The sequence below is a fragment of the Diorhabda carinulata genome, chromosome 1 (assembly GCF_026250575.1).
Source record: "Diorhabda carinulata isolate Delta chromosome 1, icDioCari1.1, whole genome shotgun sequence".
NCBI lineage: Eukaryota > Metazoa > Arthropoda > Insecta > Coleoptera > Chrysomelidae > Diorhabda > Diorhabda carinulata.
The window spans coordinates 12,420,795-12,440,409 of NC_079460.1; the positions used below are offsets into that span (position 1 = coordinate 12,420,795).

The 19,615-nt window shown below is 31.9% G+C and overlaps 1 protein-coding gene across 8 annotated transcripts in view; it reads left to right on the plus strand.

The window, feature by feature from the left end:
* LOC130895660 (single-stranded DNA-binding protein 3) overlaps positions 1–19,615 on the plus strand; it is a 73,175-nt gene that overhangs the window by 19,560 nt on the left and 34,000 nt on the right. For 5 of the 8 annotated variants that reach the window (XM_057803100.1, XM_057803144.1, XM_057803135.1 and 2 more), the window contains exons 8-9: positions 3,384–3,429; positions 13,416–13,445. In XM_057803100.1, coding sequence (XP_057659083.1) covers positions 3,384–3,429; positions 13,416–13,445 — 76 coding nt within the window. The remainder of the gene's footprint in view (positions 1–3,383; positions 3,430–13,415; positions 13,446–19,615) is intronic. The other 3 variants (XM_057803118.1, XM_057803160.1, XM_057803152.1) reach the window with 1 other exon arrangement.

Below are 19,615 nucleotides of genomic sequence, written 5' to 3' on the forward strand. Positions count from 1 at the left end.
CTTGCACATTTAAAAAAATTTGTGATTAAAAATTCATTAAAATCTGTTTTCATATACACTGACTAAAATCTTAAGTTTTTTTTCCCGTGAATTATTAATGTTATTTTCTTTATGAATAGATTAAAGACAATTTTCCATTCTTAATGATCTTTTCTAATTTTAATTCGTTATTATTAAATAATTATTGTCATATAAAGGGTGTCCCACAACGTTTTGACAGTCCAATTTCTCGGAAACTGTCCACATGAGAATTCTAAAATTTGGCTGCCTCAAACACTTGAAACTGATGCTCATTTGTATTATAAAGAGACTATCCAAGACCCTTATAGAATTTGTTTCAATTGAAAGACTAGCATAATTTTTTTTATATGTCTACCAAACATACGATCATTGATACCACACTTGTCACCATTCAGTAGTTTAGTTATAATAACCGGAGAAATTTTTTATAATTATTGAAGCAACAAGTAGGAGTTCAATGTAAAGTGTATTAAAGAAATCATAAGTACCTACAGTATATATATCAAATACGAGGATATATTGAAAAATTCTTAGCCTACTATAGAATCAAACAATATTTCAATGTCAAAATAATTTATTACTCAACATATTCTCCCCTTAATTAGATACATTTATTACAGCGAATCTGCAACGTCTCTAGAGCTTTCAAAAAAATGTTTCTTCTTGTTCTGCAAACCAGACCTCCACAGCTTTTATTACCTCCTCGGTGGAAGAAAATTTACGACCTTTTAAACTTTTTTTCAGTTGAGGAAAGAGATGATAGTCGGACGGAGCCAAATTTGGTGAATAAAGGGGGTGTTCTAGTAATTCAAACCCTAAATCACAAATTATTTGCATGGTAACATGAGATTTGTGTGAAGGGGCATTGTCCTGTAAAAACAAAACACTTTTGCATAGCTTTCCGCCTCTTTTCTATTTAATTTTTTCCTGTAGAGTGGTCAGTAATGCTGAATAGTAATCTCCAGTTATTGTTCTACCCTTATCCAAAAAATCAATGATCATGTAATGGAGTAATCATGATTACTCCATGGCAATCCTAAAAAACTGAAGCAAAATGTACTCAAGTCTCATCCATAGTAACAATTCGGTTTAAGAAGTCTACATCGTTTCAAATCGATGACAGATCGAACGCGATGCTTCTACCCTTGCACGCTTTTGGTCAGTATTCAAACATTTGTGGATCCAATTTTTAGCACTTTTTCTCATGTCCAAATTGACTTGAACTATATGATGCCCGCGTTCGTATGAAATATTCAGTGCTTCAGATATCCGTTTTAGCCCAATTCGACGGTCTAATAAAATCATGTCATGAACTGCATCGATATTTTCGGGGGATGATACAGAAATTATCATTCCCGATCAGTGATCATCTTTAAAGGAAAATTTATTTCTTTTGAAGCTTGCAGTTCAATTTTTCACGGTCGCATACTAAGGACATTAATCACCAAGGGTATTAAGCATATCTTCGTAAATCTGCTTACCCCTTAACCCTTTTAAATAAAGGTACTTGATGATGTCTCGATACTCCAATTTTTCGATTTTCACAATTTCGGTGGAGATCATTTTTCTTTAAATTATTGCGTAACTCTGGTTTACTTTTTTAACGTCAAACTTTACACTGACTCTTCTAATAATTTATCATTCGTTGCTATGGTAACACCATATTTTGCTTATGCATGAAACTAGTCTAGGCTAACTAGATATCAATATATCCTCGAATGTTTAACACAGTGGTGTTTATTAATCACCAAAATTCTCATTAACGGTCATAGAAAGATCTAAAGTATACACAAAAATCAATTTTCATATACGTAGGGATTTCTTGGTTGTCTAGGGTTCTTATGTTCGACGGTTAGTTATTACAGAATTTAAACAATGAAAACACATTACTTATGTACAATATAAATAAGAGAACTAAGGTTGATAGTAAAAATATTCGTGTATGTGGGTTTATACGCTAAATGAGCAGGAGACCGTCTTAATCACGCGGGAAGCCGTCTTAGTTGCGTGATCTTTACCGTCTTCTTTTTACTCCCGACTAACTCGAATGTTATTGTCGGCTTTAGGCTGCTGAAGAGAACTCGTATTTCGTGCGTGGCTGTAGGATGGAGTAGAGCAATAATCTCGATCCTACATATATTATTGGAAATTACTGTCTGGTACGTTTTATTTAGGTTGATTGGCCCTATTTTTTATGAAAATCAACTGGACAAAGATATATCTCTCAAAAGACTCTACTAAATATTACTTTAAATGAGAAGGAAAGCAATATGATGACTGCGCAATGAAGCATATTTTCACATTTTGGACAAGTTAAAGAATACCTTAAGAGCACTTTTCTTTGGTTACCTTATTTTCTGAATGCCTATTTCACCTTTAAATTTCTTGGATAACTGATTCTGCCTGATTTAGTGGATTTAAAGGATAAAATAAGAGTGGTATGTCACACATTATTACCAGACATGATTGCAGGTACATACACAAGAATTCTTCTAACAACGTTCAAATATTGTGTCAATGTTCATGGTCCCATTTTAGAATATTTTATTTTTTTTTTTTGCACAATAGAATAATAACAAATGTGGTATCGGTGAATTTAAAGAAAAGCATCAATTTTGACTGTTTCTAACCGCCAAATTTTATACAGTTTTTGAATAACTAGAGACTATACGTCGCGATGCAGCCTGTATACCTACTTTGTGATTTAACAAGCAAAAAAGGTGAATTTGATTAAAAATGAGATTTCTGTGGAATATTATGAATGGCAGTTAATAAAAACATTACATTCCACTGTAAACACTACCTCCTCGTGTCGGTTATAGACTTTCACATACACAAGGTGATCTATTTATATTGTCCAATCTCTCTAAATCATAGAATGTAGGGACTATGATTTGGATTTATATGTTCTATACAAATATTGCAGGCTTCTTCGTAAAGCATGCTTCTTATTTTGGTAGCTTCTTGATTGAGAACAGGTATTTCTATCTTCAGGTTTTTTGCAACGGATTATGAATTTAAATTGTAATTCAACATTATCAAAAGAGAGCTCAAATTATACCTTGTTGCATTAGTAACACTTATGCATTTGGTCAGTGGTAGCGAGATTACCAAGTCTTGGTTATAATTTTACAGTACGGTCACGAATTGAGAACATAGTTTACAAAGAAAAACTTTCAAGCAAAAAAAACATGAAACCTGTACAATTTTCAAGTAGAAACACTATAGTGTTATTCAAAATTATATTTGAGACACATCGGGCCCAGTCCTATACAATGTAGAGATTAGATACTATTAGTGAATTCTTTTGCAAAAATTTCACATCTACTGAATTTCATGCAACTATTGATATTTTTTTCAAGCCTCCCGGTCAACCAATAATGAATAATATGGATCCTACTAGACAAGGTGAGTTTAATTTTTATATATATCATTAATCAAAACCCTTTATTAATATTTTTCCATAATAAAAATTAATTTTTCAAAGACGGTTTTCAAAACGTCCAATCAAAATCAAATCCCTATAAAATTTATTGGATTACTTACATTCAACCATAGTTAATGTGTTTTGGGAGTTTGCATGCTTTGACGAAGTTGATTAATTCATATTTATCGATGTGTTTTTTTAAATTTTTATAATTTAAGCCGAATTATAGGAGAAAGTTCCTAAACAATAATTAATTAAAGTCCGAAATTAAAGTTAGCGTTTTTGCACATATTGTTATTAAAACTTTCTCCTATTATTAGTCGCTACACGATGCATGGAAGCAGTTAAAAAATAATTTCCCCGTGAAATTCATAATAAGTTTTGTATCTCAAGCCAATTAACGAAGTAGGTAATAGGTATCTTTAGTTGAACATCGATGGCTTAATCATCTTTAACTATCTAACCTGAAAAATAATAGTTAGCCTGGACTACTAAACACTTTCCTTAAACTAAAAGTACCTTTCTATTTAAAGACTAGATCCTTTTATACTTTACCATTTTTATAAAATTTAAAAAGTCATTACCTTTGATTTTTTCAGTGTAGATATTTTGACAATGATTCTTCCACTCTTGTCAGTTTCCTTTGTTTACTCATAACATAATAATAGGTATATAAATTCTGACTGAATATTAGAACACCTTTTAATAGCAATTTTTGAACATACTATAGAAACCATATTCAACGATTTATTATTACATTTTATTCCGACTATCAATAGCAGTTAGATCCCAATTGGGTCTGCCTTACTTATTCTTGGAAAACAGTATAATAGGTGTCGACCAGATTACCAAACCTTGGTTAAAAGTATACGACAAACAACCCAATAATATTCGGGAATTGAAAGAGAGGAATTATGAGAAAATCATATCATTCGACCTGATAATAATGGTTCATTTGGAGCATTTTTTAACTAGTTAGTAGTGGCGGCTCGTAACTTGAAAAGAAAGTGGTGCCAAAAATATAATAATATTCAAAACTCTATTTTTTATCATCTCTAAAAGATGTTTAGATGTTTAGTCTGCAAGGACTGTGGGTTTTTTACCGAACAGTCACAATTAAAAAAAAAAATTAACATACCAATTATTAAATGAAACTAGCTTGGTTCGTAGGTGTGGAAGTCAAGACAAAACATAGTTCACAATTTTCAATGTAACTCTACTATAGTAAATAGATTTACTTTTTACTTTTTAATCGACAAAACGTCAATTACTCGTTTATTGAAATTGTCAATATTATTGGTATATTGTTTTCGTCAGATAACATTCTCAAAGCAGGAAATATTTCTCAAGAAAATTTTCATTCTTTATGACATTGAGAAACAACGGTCGGTCTATTATGTCGACATAGGTGTGTTGACTAAGGTGTATGAGTTCCAATGTCTCTTGAAAAATAATCATGAAAAAGCAAAGATAAAAACTAAATGGCACCAGAAACAGCTCTGAACTCTTCTCTTTGAAAAATAACTTTAAGTTTTGTTTAACTTATTTTTATCAAGAGATTGATAACATTTTACTATTTCATCTGAAAATTTACGAGAACGGTCGTTCATACGTCTTGACAAGACGACTGTATCGTTCAGAATATGGATTAAGACATATTAATGAAGCTCCGAGTCCAAAGTTAATTAAAATATGGGTTAAATGTTTTGAAGAGACCGGTTCCACGTTTAATCCACCAGCAAAAAGTCGTCCAAGAACGTCTAGGACCACTGACAATATTGATAGGGTGAAGGAGTCAGTTCAAAGGAATCTGCATGTGTCTACTCGGAAGCGATTGGCGGCTTTAAACTTGTCGCGACGAAGTTTACAGCGAATTTTGAAGTTGGAGCTTAAACACCATCCTTATAAGCTCCAGTAACACAGGAATTAAAAGATACCGACTTTGGAGCAAGATTGGCATGTGCTGAAGAAATGCTTAGTCGATTTTCCACTTTTGAGAACATCCTTTTTCAATTTACATGGTTTCGACAAAAATTATTGGCCCTTTTTTTCTTTGAATATTCACGAGGACGAAAACTTCAATTAATTACCTAATCATCATATCTTTTATTTCAACAATACCTTATGCATTTATTTTTTTAGCCTATACACGTTCTATTGCGCCACCCTACAGTATTGCAAACGTTCAATGCTTCTCTTTTTTTGTTTGAGAAGATACTATCATTTAGACGTTTTTTGCGACTCCACTCTTTAATTATGTTCTCAATTTGGTTGTGAATTCTTTGTATATGTTTGTCAAAACTTTCTAAACCCTGTTTAGCCTTGATTAAATTAGCCTTGTAAATTGTATTTGATCAATTTTAGATGTCATTTTAATTTCATCGTCATTTTCAATAGCTTCCATAACGTTAATCAATTCTTTTCTATATTTGTAAACACTACTCTTTAATGAAAATTCCTCCTAGTCTCTGACAATCGTGGTAATCTCTTATGGACGATTTCATTTAGTATCTGAGTTCTTTGAAAGGATGTTCAAAAGAAAGTACCATCGTTTAATATTAGACTATTAATTTGTGGGGGTTTCAATAATCAGGGTATCATTAAAAAACATTACGACCATCTGGATTTACGAAGTTCCAAAACCTCTTGAGAACGAGCTAAAATTTGTTGATTACATCATTACATTTAATTCGCAACTTCTTCTGGGTAGACGTGAGGAAGGCATTCCATAAGGTCATTTTGGTTTTCTTGTTCCTTTAAACAATATCAGTTTATTAAAATGTTCTTTCAGTTCCCGTATCTAGTACTGAACTAAGTTTTTATAAACTATAAACTTCTTAGTTTTGTCAAAATCTATCAAAGCTTATTCATTTACCACAAAAGCGAATATAATTAATTATTATGTATTAAAATTTATCTATTCTTATCAACTTTATCATTATGCGATGCCAATGTTAACTAAAAACATTATCCATGTGTTGTTTCGATTTTTCAGTTTTTATTTTTTTCGTAAATATGTTCTAAATCTTTCATGCCAATTTTATTCCACATTACTTCGCTACCAAACAAAACTCAAGTTAAACTTTGGGTTTGGTTTCACTGTTCTTGAAGTATATATTACACTTTTAATTTTGTCCTCCCTAAATCTTCTATGTTTTTCAATACGTGAAAAATGTTTGTTTCAATAAATTTGAAACTTTATTCATGATCGATATACTTTACAATTCGCAATTAAACACTGGCTCCAATAATTATCAATCGACACGCGAGACTCATTTTCTGTCCTTAAATTGAACCCATGTCGTCTTACTGGCACCGATCAGCATACTTCGAAGCTACATTAAAACACCCCCTAGTTTTCCGTAGAGGGAAACTCGTTCTAAATCGTGCCAACTCCGAGCTGACCCTAAGGTAATGTATTTTCAAATTATTAATGAGAAAAACTCAATGATATGTTCACAAGTTGAAAATGTCCAAAAATATTGTACGACGACACTTAATGACAAGCCGCTACTGCTAGTTAGTACTTTTATTTCTGTTAGTAAAAACTCAACCAGTTATTTTTTTGTATGAAAGTACCACATTGCTCAATTGGTGGTTGATTTACTTATCATCTATAGTGATAGTACTAATCTTTTGTACACGTGTTATTCAATATACAATTTTTTAAAATTATAGTTCTTTGATAAGCTTATAGTTATTTAAGTTAGTTTTCAATTGAACGTTGTTTAGTTGATCTTGATAGACAATTGGAGAATAATGCTCCTTTGAGGCCTGAATATTAACTTGATTACATTTTAGTACTGAAATGCGGGAATAATGGTTTGATAGTTACTTCAGTCTCTAAATATGTGGCAATTGATGACTACAGTGCAAAATATCAAGATTATTTATTTCTTTGTTCATATATATCGGGTGATCCAGTCCAAATTTGCACCCTCAAATTTTTCGAGTTCTCTTTAATTTTGAAAAAAAATTTAAAATAATTTAATTTTTATTTATAAGAGGATGAATTTTAATTCAATTTCCAAACTTCTTTTTTTATTCATCTAGCGCCCAATACCACCACTCGAGAAACTTTCAATTACTTTCAAGATGTTTTTATTGTTTATGTAAACCTTGTTGTTTTTTTAGAGATTCTCTTTTGGAAAACATGAAATTTCTCGGAGATCTTTCTCATTCAAATTTTATGGATGATGTAAAATACGTTTTTTTCTACAATGAAGAGGTTAATTAGTAAAACTGAACCGTCAAATGATGAACGTGTTAGTGTTGCTGCTAGATTCTTTAACCAACACTCTTTAGTTATTGGAGTTATACCAATCCACATTTTTCAGAGAAGATCATGCACAGACGCACCAAACATTGAATGGTTGGACTACTTCTTATTGAAGGGAATTTGACTCGTGAAATTTACTTGGACTTGTTCGAAGACTTTATTGATCCTTTAACGACCCAATACTGAGAGATGAAAACTAACTATTTTTTCCAATAGGGTGAAGAGCTTCCAGGCTATGACAGCACTTAAATATTTTCTACAGTGTTCCAAAAAGACCTCACAACGTGTTCAATTGCATAAAACTTGGAGGGGGACACATTGCACAATCTATTTCTTAAAATTCGCTCTTTGGAACTACTATTGTTTTTTCCCAGTCATTTAAACAGTTTTCTCACAAAAGTCATTCAAAATAAAAAAACGGGGTTATAGATAATGGCAAAAAATTGCTACTTAACACTTCTTATCATATAAGGTTTTTCAAAAGGTGTCTCCAGGCGATAGAGGGATATAAAAGAAAGTTTTAAAATACCATAAAATTGAGCTGTTTCCAAAGGAACTCGAGATATTGGGGTGCGAAATGTATTTCGTATATAAATTTTTGTGCTTTTTATATCTTCACATTTTCAAAGAAATGTTCTTTTTTTGTCTATTTTAATGGGTAATCTCAAATTTGGTGAAATCTCATTTGACATTGATGTATAAACATGTCACTGCATGAATATCATTATATTTTTTAATCATATTATGAAGACTTTGTATTTTCGTTTCATTATAGCAAGAACAGAATTCCAAATTTTCTTGTATAAAGAGATTTATCATTTTTAATTAAATAAACTACTAAAAACTTTTTCTTTGTATTTAATTCTGTTCCAAGGATTTTTCAATTTTCATTTTCGTTGTTGCTTGTTGATGCTGTTTAATTTTCTATGACGACTTTTCAATCTATTTTCCAAAAATTGTGATGTTCTTCCTATATAAATAACATTAGAAATGTTACAAGTTTCTTTCAATGCTACCATTTTTGTTTTTCACTGGTTTCGATTATAGACTACTAAAATATTGAATTGTATTCTATTATGATTAGAATTGAATATTTAGCTTACGTTTCCAACTCTATTGTTTGGTGTAGCAGTATTGTAACATGTAATCATCCACAAACTGGAAAAAGAACAGAATATTCATGTTAAATTTTTTATGTTGGCATCCTCAAGCTCCTCCTCATTACTTATTGATATGGCGTGTTATCTAAATTAGTTCCATTTTTTTCTATAATATATCTTTCACAATTGTATTTGCGTATTTTCATACATAGAAACACCTTATTTATTGAATAGACCAAAAATCGATAACAGTTGTTTGTGATAATGTACGTTTAAAATGTAAGGAATAAAAAAATTAAGGAATTTTTTGTGATATGTAAGTTGAATATATACCAATCAATCAAGAAAAGCCTTTAAGTTGCCGTCCTAGGACTAGTTAATAACATTTGTAATTTTAGAAAACCTTCACTTTTATAAATTTAATGAAAAGACGCAACTTAGACATAGTCGAAGACAGTTTCAATAACCAACAACAGTGTATTCGTAAATAGTTTCTTTTGCTTAAAAATCAAAGATATGTCGATAAAAACTGGTTTAACTTGGATTATTTATGACAATAATACAGTGTGCGTCATGAAAAACTTTACATGCTTCTACCATACGTAGAGTCCCTCAGGGAGGATATCATGTGGCTACTAAAAAGTGTCAATTCCTCTTTCTTATTAATTTACAGAGCGAATTGTAAAATTGACTATAGTGTTTACATAAATCATTCGATTTTTAAATTTTTTTCATGTCTCAATACACTACTATAAAGCATTCGAATGGTATTAGCTAAACTAGAAATTCCAGGTCTGTCTTTCGAAAAATCAATTCAAGGATTCTATCCTGTATAATATTTTATTAAATGCAATAACTGATTCTCAAAGCACATAAATAACCAATGGAAACGACTTCCGCGACTAAGCTGTCGCAAATCTTATGAATCATAGAACAAACATAATAACGTATCACATAATGGGTTTTATTCGAAGAAATGATATAAATTTCGAGTATTTTAACTACAATGTTGAACTATATCGAATTAACAATAACGACAAATACTAAACAACAGAAAATAGTAAAAAATAACGAGCAACAATTTTAAAACAATAACTAAAATTGTGTAGTTAAGACATATAAATAAGAGTCAAAAAAATAACAATAATTGCAACAAAATAAAAATAATTCAAAGTGGATTGTCGAAATGACAACCAGCAGCCTTACGGAAACTCTGGGGAGCGTTTCTAATAGTATAATTCTCTCAATTAATTGTTGGTTATTAATATTCTCTGTGTATACTAATTGCTTTAATCATCCTTAAATATGGTAATCAACGGGATTGAAATCAGGGGATCTTGAAGGATATGAAAACGGATTTCCACGTCCCATCCACCTGTTGCCATAAACATTATTTAGATGTTGTCTCACTAGCAGCAAAAATTGAGGGGTGCCCCATCATCCCGAAAATACATCTCTTGCATAATAACGTTTGCGTTTGTAAGCAAATTTGGCATAATATTTTGTAAAAAGTCTAAATAGACTTCTTAAAGGATGACCTATCAATTGGTTATTTATCTAACCAATCCACACGCTAACCGAAAACATTAACTGGGAATTACATTTTCGAATAGCATGGGGATTTGGCTTCATCTGTGAATAGTGTCCTGTACAACGTTGGTCGCTGATTGTTGATCTATCTACGAAATTCCAACCAATGGATTCAATCTCCAGGATGTAGTCGCCGAACCATTTGAATATGATGTGGGTACAGATGATTTTTTTGTAAGAATTTATTTACTTTTGATTAAGTAAAATTAAATTCTCGACTTACTTGTCCAGTGCTTATTGAAGGGTTTATATCACAAGGTATTGGACAATTTTGATTCTTTTATACCCACAAATGTAATTATTTCCAATATTTGCGATAATAGTAGGATTAGTTCTAATGTCCTAAATTGTATTTGCGAATCTTATTCCTCTCACATGTTTATTTCTACTGACGCCTATAAAGGCTTTCTGGGAGTGGGAACTGATTTTTGTGCTTTATATACAAATGTTTTCAAAAATTCAAATTTTGTAGAGATCTTTCCATATGTCATGCGGAGGCGTTAGTTATTATTCAGGCTCTTAACTTTATATAATAGAATCCAATTTCAAACAGTGAGTGCCGACTTTTTGTCCGTCTTATAATCAATTGAAAATATGAGCATACCCAACTTCCATTCAAACCCATACATATTAAAAATAAAGAAACTAATACTTATTTTATCAAAAAGAGGTATTCAAATTACATTTTGAAGGGTCAAGGCTCATGTTGGTCTAACTTTCAATGAAGTAGTGACTAAATTGGCGAAATCTGCGGTCACTATATCAACTGTAGAATAAGTGTCTCCGACTTTGTTTCTGCACCAAATCCAAACATACCCAACTATTGGAGGCAGGACTGGGAATATTATACAAACAATACTTGAAAATACAGCAGTCTGTTCCTGAGACTCCATGGTTTTATAACCTATCTACTCCTAGAATATACTTAACAATAAGGGCACTTTGGAGCATTACCTTTTTGAGTGCTATTCAAAAGATTGAGAAATTTTATCATCATATGAGTTCTTACTTTGTATTTCATTTACACCACCTTACAGCACCTTAAACATAATTTGTATTTTTCCTTCCCTTCCGTGGTCTAGTATTTGTCGTACAATTAAAATATCTCGATGGACTCCTAGATGAGAAGAGTGTGTCCTTGCTATCCTTTTTTTTTGTTAGATTCAGTGGATAAATAATTGATTGAAAGAAATGCACATATTACAGTTGAAACGATGATATAAGATGATATGGAACAATATATTGTGATAAGAAAGAGATGTAGTAAAAATGTAAAACGGACGAGAAGGTAGAACTAAATAGTGTAGAACACCGTAAACTTTGCGGTAATGTCAGATTTAAGACTAAAATAAATTGTGTAAATAGAAAATATTATGAGAAGAATGGAATTATCAGGCAGAATACAAACAGTTAGAGAAATAAAAATCTGTCACATTAAAGCAATTTGGAACTTTAAGTAGAGCGTAGTCTGGAAGGTGTCCGACCTCGATAAGATAAGAGAGATAGAAGAGGCTATCAGTACATCAAATGTACGCATTTGCCATCTAAGTATTGAATAGAAAATTATGCATGCGTTAGATATTGTTTTCGCATGTCTGTTTCTTAACCTTCCAGTTTCACTTGTAGAAGAGAGATTTTCACTAGACGAGGAGTTAATCGCATACGTAGATGCCTATTTTGAGGAGAAAGGCGAAAACTATTATATGAAGGGTTAGAAAGGTTAGAAAATCGCTGGACTAAGTGTACAGATTTCAAAAGAGACTAAATAAAAATTAGTATGGAAACAAAAGTTTTTTGTTTCTTTGTTAGGTCGAAAACTTTTTAGACAACCCTATTCTACTGGGCGATTACAAAATATCCCTCTAACCAGCGAAATTATCCTTATTCACGTCAACTTTAGATTATACAAGGAATTTTTGACCCTACAGCAAATCGAGGTGCTTCTGACAGAATGATAATTAATTATTAAGTTGGAATTTCTGGAACAGTTCCTGATATTTATACTGAAAATACTGTTTCGTGCTACCACTATATCAACGCCCACAATTACACCATCTAACAGTAAACAGCATATAAAAGTATATGAGAATGGGAATAGGAAGCTGGTTGATTGCCATGAAAAATATTGTAATGTTTCGCTTATTTATTCACACTCTTATTATTCGTGGGGTGAATTTATAAAAACTTCACATTACACTTCACTAACTTTTAAAATAATTAACTTATCACTAATACTTAACCAACTTATATAATTTATTTAAATTCTTCGGTTACTTTTCTATTTCGTTCCGTTCAATATGAGTATTTATTATAAACTATTTAACTCCGCTAAACAAACTCGTTTATATACCCAAAAAGAAATTCCCAAAAATTATAGAAAATAAACAAACAAAACAAATAAATAAATAGACCTTCATAGAAATTAGTTCAAAACGAACAATGTAAATAAATCGCCTGCTATAATAAAAAATTATATAAAAAACATCTTAGAATTCCATTATAACCGGTCAGGGCCGGGTTCATGTCGGAAACAAGTTTGTAACAATATTGTTATCTGAAAACTACCACAATAGTGTAATTGTAATCAGTGATCCATAGGGATAAATTTTTTTAGGGAATAGCATAATATAACCATTTTTTTTTCAGTTTGTAGCAAAAAAGAGACTATTTATGATCACATTGTATAGTTACTGCTACCTACCTACCTTACAACTTTACAGCATATGTTTGTGTTATCAAGGATAAATTTCTTTTTAACTGAGAATATCAGAAATGTGACTAGGGTTTTAGTATAGTTGAAAGAAATTAGTTTTTCACAGTACATGGTTGTTCCTGTACACACCACGTTCCACCTAATTTCTATCGCGTATTTTTTGGGTGTGACGAAGACCACACTACTCGCAAGAAAATTATTACATTGTAACGTTTTGTAATGGTTTCTTATTATTTAAAATATTCAAATTTAAGCCTCATGTAATGCATATATTTCTGTCTCCAGGTGAAGGCGGAGAATTTGTAAGTTGGCAAGGTAGGCAATTGCGCTCCTTCACCATCACACATCTATCATAGCCATTTTACACTTTTTTATTGCTTTGCTTTAAAATTATTTATATTTATTAGAGCTAGACCAGCTGCCACTAAGGCAATCATATGAGTTCTTACTTTGTATTTCATTTAGGGATGGAATACTCACTTTAATTGGTTGGTCAAGCCCTGGTGAATGTAAAAAATCGCGGTAGGCATTACTCAAATCGTGGTGCGGATAGGAACAACCAGTATCGCAAAGGACATAAAAGCAAACCCCTTAAGAGTACCTAATTATTGCATCTATTTTATTTGTAAATATATTGGTAGTATGTGCGATGCAATTGGTATTTGTCTGTACTTTTTAGTGTTGTTTGAGGTGTTTGTCAACATTATGTTCACTGTGTAGATACGTGAGTCAGGTACTCTTAGGGTTGTTTTGTTTTATTCTTCACCACTGAAGGGTTTTGCCACAAGTACCGTCGCTCCATATATATATTTCTTAAATAATGGTAAATTTGTTATCTGTTTTACAATAACTGAATTCGTTTAATTCCATTCTTCGGAAACATCATTCGAGTTTAATTTTTATAAATTTAATTGAAATATGAAATTAGGGTAACATTATCGTCTTTACTTTTCGCAGTATAATTTAAAAAGCAAATAGAAATTTTTAACTATAAAAAATTAGTTTGTCTTATTGTTGCGATACTAGCTATCTAAATGCACCACAATTTTAGTAGACTTTTTCTATGAATAAAAATGTTGGTTATTTGGTCTATATTAATATTTGAAATATCCGTACTCATAGTTCGAATATACATAAAGAACCAGTCTTGGTTCACAAGTATTAATATATATTCCTTGGGAAAGGACTGAATTCGCTGTTTTCCACAGCTATTTTCCAAAGATATTGAGATCGGTGATATTATTTAAAATGACAATGATGTCCGTTTGAGATTTAAATGCGAATTTTGTCGTAAATAGGCATGTTCCAAAACCCACGTTCACATTCGACACTTCTTTCACGACATGAATGTAGACTATCAGTTACAAAATCTTACTGACTGTTTATATACGAGGCATATTTTTTAAGTAAGTATCGTTTTTGAATTATAAAAAGAAGTGCAAAGATATGGCAATAATTTTATTTTTACATTAAAGCCTGTACCTTAATCTACTTTTCTACATAATTTCCGTGAATATTGAGGCACTTGTCATAACGTGACACCAGTTTTTTAATACCCTCCTCATAAAATTCTGCCGCCTGACTTGTTAACAACCACTGTATCAAAACTGTTTTGACTTCGTTATCGTCTTGAAGACGCTGACCGTCCAGGTGTTTCTTCAAGTGCAGGAACAAATGATAGTCAATGGGCGCCACATCGGGGCTGTAGGGAGGATGATCTAGAGTTTCTCATTGAAAAGATTTGATGAGATCTTTGGTCCGATTAGCCACATGTGGACAGAAATTGTTTGCTTAAACTTCACTTTTTTGGGTGATGATGAATGTCGCTATTCCATGGATTGTTGTTTCGATTCTGGTGTGACGTAGGCCACCCATGTTTCGTTACCAGTAACAATTTGGTCTAAAAAATCTTCACCTTCATTGTGGTACCGCTCAAGGAAAGTCAAAGCACTGCCTAAACATTGAGTTTTGTGCAAATCCGTCACATTTTTGGAAACCAACGTGAACACAATTTCCGGTACTTCAAGTTCTCAGTCACAATGCGATACAAAACACTACGAGAATATTGAGGAAAGTAGTTGCACAATGATGAAATTGTAAAGCGTCTGTTTTCTCTCACCTTTTCGTCCACTTTTTCCACCAAATCTTCATTAACGACCGAAGAACGCCCACTCCGTTTTTTATCAAGCACCATCTTCAAATGCTCTCACCCATTTCCTTACCGTTACTCATAATGTTTTGTCCGTAAACTTCACAGATCTCACGATGAATATCGATCGGTTTTACGCCTTTAGCACTAAGAAATCGTATAACAGCCTGTACTTGAAAATTGGCGGGACTCGCGATTGTCGGAGGCATCTTAAACACTCAGTAAACAACGTACACAATGAAGAATCAGACTGTAATGGCGTCAGTACTCGTATTTATACGCGGTCGGTTTGACCGAAGAGTGATTTTTTTCCGCTGTGTTTCTCATGTTATCAAAATTTTATATCAATCTGGTTAGATAAGTTTTAATACTCATATAAAGAAAATTATTTTTGTTGTTAGGTAAATATGGAGGAAACAACTCCGGATGTTGATTAAATATTATTTTTCGGGTGGAAAAACAAAGAATCCAAAAAAATATGCTAACCTCAAAGTGCTCCATCCCATGGATGATTTGTAAGTGGCTTTTTGCTTTCAAAATGGATGATGCTGAACATCGAGACATTGCTTGATGCTGAATAAAAGCTCGTTCTCGTTAAAAATTTAATGACTATATGAATATCTTCAAACGTAATAGCCATAGTGTTTTGAGATTTCAAAGATATAATTTTTATTGGTTATTTAGAAAAAAAAAGAAAACGATAAAAGACGAGTATTATGTTTGATTTGCTGCACGTAAGAATGTTGAACTTGAGAAAAAACGATGCATTTGTTGAAGGAAAATGTATTTGTCCATCACCAAAATGCAATTGCCTATTCTTCCGCCATTCCATGCAGAAAAATGAGCTAAACTGCGTTAGAATTTATTGATTCACACGCCATATTCTCCTTTTGATTACTTTCTGTTTTCCAACTTCAAAAAATGGCTTGGGGAAATGCAATTCTAGATAAATGAAGAAGTGATGACAGATACAAACGCTCATTGCGTAAGGTGATTCTTTTAATATGAAATAATTGAAAATATATACCACAAAAAAGCAATTTCAACTACGGTTTCAACATATACCTCATGAACTGATTGCACAAACGATGTTGAAGGTCGAATACTATGCGTTTCTGTTCCCATTAAATTCAAGCATGACGGTTATTCATGGTTGACCTTGCATTATAATGCATTATAATACGTATGGTTGAGCGCTGGTTTTTCGAACACAAACAAAACAAAACGATAGATTTATTAGCCTTTTGAGAAGGTCTTGAGAGTTATGCATGTGAATATTTATACGTGCGGACTTGGAAACTGACAATGCAGAAGCGAGAAGATTCTGGACTAGAGAAGTTGTTTTTTTTGCAGTAAATTCTTCGCCTTCCAAAGGAGAATATATGCAGGAGCTTCACAAATATAATTATTTGCCTCGTTGCAATAAAGACACAGGTTTAAAATTCATACTTCTCAATTTTCTATTTTAAGTTTAGTGGCAAAGAGATCTAAACGTACTGGAGGAAATATTCTCATGTGCTGTGTTAACTATAAGACAATATCGTAATTGCCTTGATGATAAATCTTCACAATGTATACCTAAACTTTACTTCGATTTTGTACTTATTTCGCCAATAGTTTTTATTTTGTTTAGATGTACGAGAGCGATTTGAAGGAGAAGGAAAATATATTTCATTTTCTCAAGTTTCGCATCATAATCAGTTCGTCGTTTTCCTTTTTTTTTCCTAAATAATGTCTTGACTGTCACCATAACCTCATTAGCCGAAAAAATGTTTACTTACTTGGAAGCACTTTCTCGAACGTTTCGAGGGTTATTCTGTTTCTGGGGTGTAATGATAATGATTGAGGTTTATCTTCTGCATCATATCGATGGACAAATTTACTTGGACTACGTTTGAAGATATCCAAAAATTCATTTGAATATTTCAATGCGAACTAGCTTTTGACTAGCATTAATAATCCAATAACAGGAGAAATCAAATTACCATACAAAAGGTATTTTCAATAGTTGATTTTAGCATACATATAAAAGAATGATAATTAAAAAATTTCATTTGGAGGTAAAAATAATGCTTCGAAGGACTGAACAATAAATTTCGATCGTTTTTTGCGAATATCTTGTTTGCAAATACATGGATTCGAGACGCTTTTATAGTTTTTCTCTTTTCTATTTAAGCTTTTGAGATTTTTTTAAAAAAATAAATGATGTTTGGAGTAGTTCTCAATCATTTTGTTTCCCCAAATGAAATTCAATATTTTGTAAGCTTTTAACCTAAAATAAACTGTAAAAAAATGCAGGCTTGCTTTTTGGATAGCAATTTGTCCCTTTATTTTCTGGGGCTATAACCAATTGCGACATCCACCTTGTGGGCATATGTAACATTTCACGAAAAATATTCCAAACCCGTTCGACTAAAATATTTATCTGTCTCACATACTTTTATTCGACGATCGCTAAGTTCATGATTTTATTGACTATTAATGGAGTAGCTACAGTAAATGACCCAAACGTTTAAAATCATTCTTGTTTATATGGAGCACTTTCAGGATAATATTTAAAAAACTTTTTCTCGGTTTATTTTTAATACGTTTAATCAACACTCGAAATTCTGTTTTCTTCGCATCTATGCCATAACGAATACAATTTTCTTTATGAGCATCAAAACTAATTTGGCAGATTTATATATAATGAGCGATAACATAAAAACATGTAGGAAACTAAGCCGTAGTGATAAGTCGATCTTACGCCAAATTACCTTTGTATTTCAATAGTTTTTACGTTATCATCCGATTCTTACATTCTAATGAGTATTAATTGATGCATCGAAATAAAAAGGTTATGTCTGACGATATTCCGAAACTTTTACGAGAAAGGAGACGAGACATTTCATCGGCCAGGCGAGACAAGACTATGAAAAACAATTATCAGACATAAATGTCAGACGCAAACGTATATTAAATCATTTTAATTCCATTTGAAATGTGTACAATACAGCTAACAACATAAACAACTGGTAGATAAATACACGCGATGTGAAGATACATTTTCAGTATATCAATCACATGAAAGTTAGTTTGAATATTCACACTTTGGTTCTCTCAAAATTTAATAACTATTTCAAGTATGTTTCAATAAAAACTTGCCGGGTTTTTGGAAATCCGCATATTGAATCTATTTTGATCAAGTTTCATCTTAGCGATGTCTTGATTTTACACATAGCATATGTTTATTTAGAAACAGTTAATAGACTCCATAAATGATATTTCTTGTGGATTTGCATCAAATATCGCTGTAATTTCGATTTTCAATCGTGTGGATACAATGGGAAAAGAAAAATATGAATGAACTTTTATAAAAACTAGTTTATCACCATTGATAAATGAATAAATTCAAGATACATATCAATCGGAGCCGCCGACAAGTAAATTTCTATTATTGAATACAAACTATTTGCAACATCACCTGAATAGTTGAGTTGAGACGATCATTTAAATTGATAATCGGTCTATTGATATATTGTTGATTGTGTCGGAAACAATTGAAGCCATTGATCAATGGATTTGCAGCAATTAGAGTACGATTGACGCTAGCAATTTATCGTCTGATCGGTTAGTTGCTTGACGGCCACGATAATGAAGACCTTGTAAGTCCCGTGGGCTCCGAAAATATCGCTGATAAAGACTTTATAGTGTTTTTAATAGCAATGTATTGCGATCACCAAGAGTTGTGGAAAAAAAATCTATGATTATATAAATATCAAACTATCGCTTTACAAAAAATACTCACTGGTTTACAAAAGTGTAAACCAAAGTTTACCGAGGACAAGTTAAAGAAGAAAATCAATATCCTACGAACAAATTTTAATAGACTTTTCCAAAAGATAGAGGTAAAAAGAGATCAGGTGCATCTGGTGATGTTAATTCCAAAAAGCCCAAATCGACCTTAGAAACAATAAACGGACTGAAGAGTTTTACTGAGCAACTGACAGTTGATAGAAAATTTGTTCATTGAAGCCCCATTCATCTTGATTGTCAATGTAATTAGTCTAGTTTTGAGTTTTGTACCAAAAGTATGAAGTCCATCTATATCTTAAAACGAGCGACCTCTATGGGACATAAGTATCACCAGTAAGTCTTCACGATATTATTGTAGTGCACAGCTACCGACTGGAAGTGTTCGGAATCATTGTGCACTGGTTTTCGGTGTCTTCTTTTTGTTCATGATATTGTATTATTCTGCAAAATTGCAACAAATTAGATTGATTTAATCTTGGGAAATTTACCTTTATTATTACTGGTGACGGATAATCTATAATGTAGAAATAAAAACCCAGTA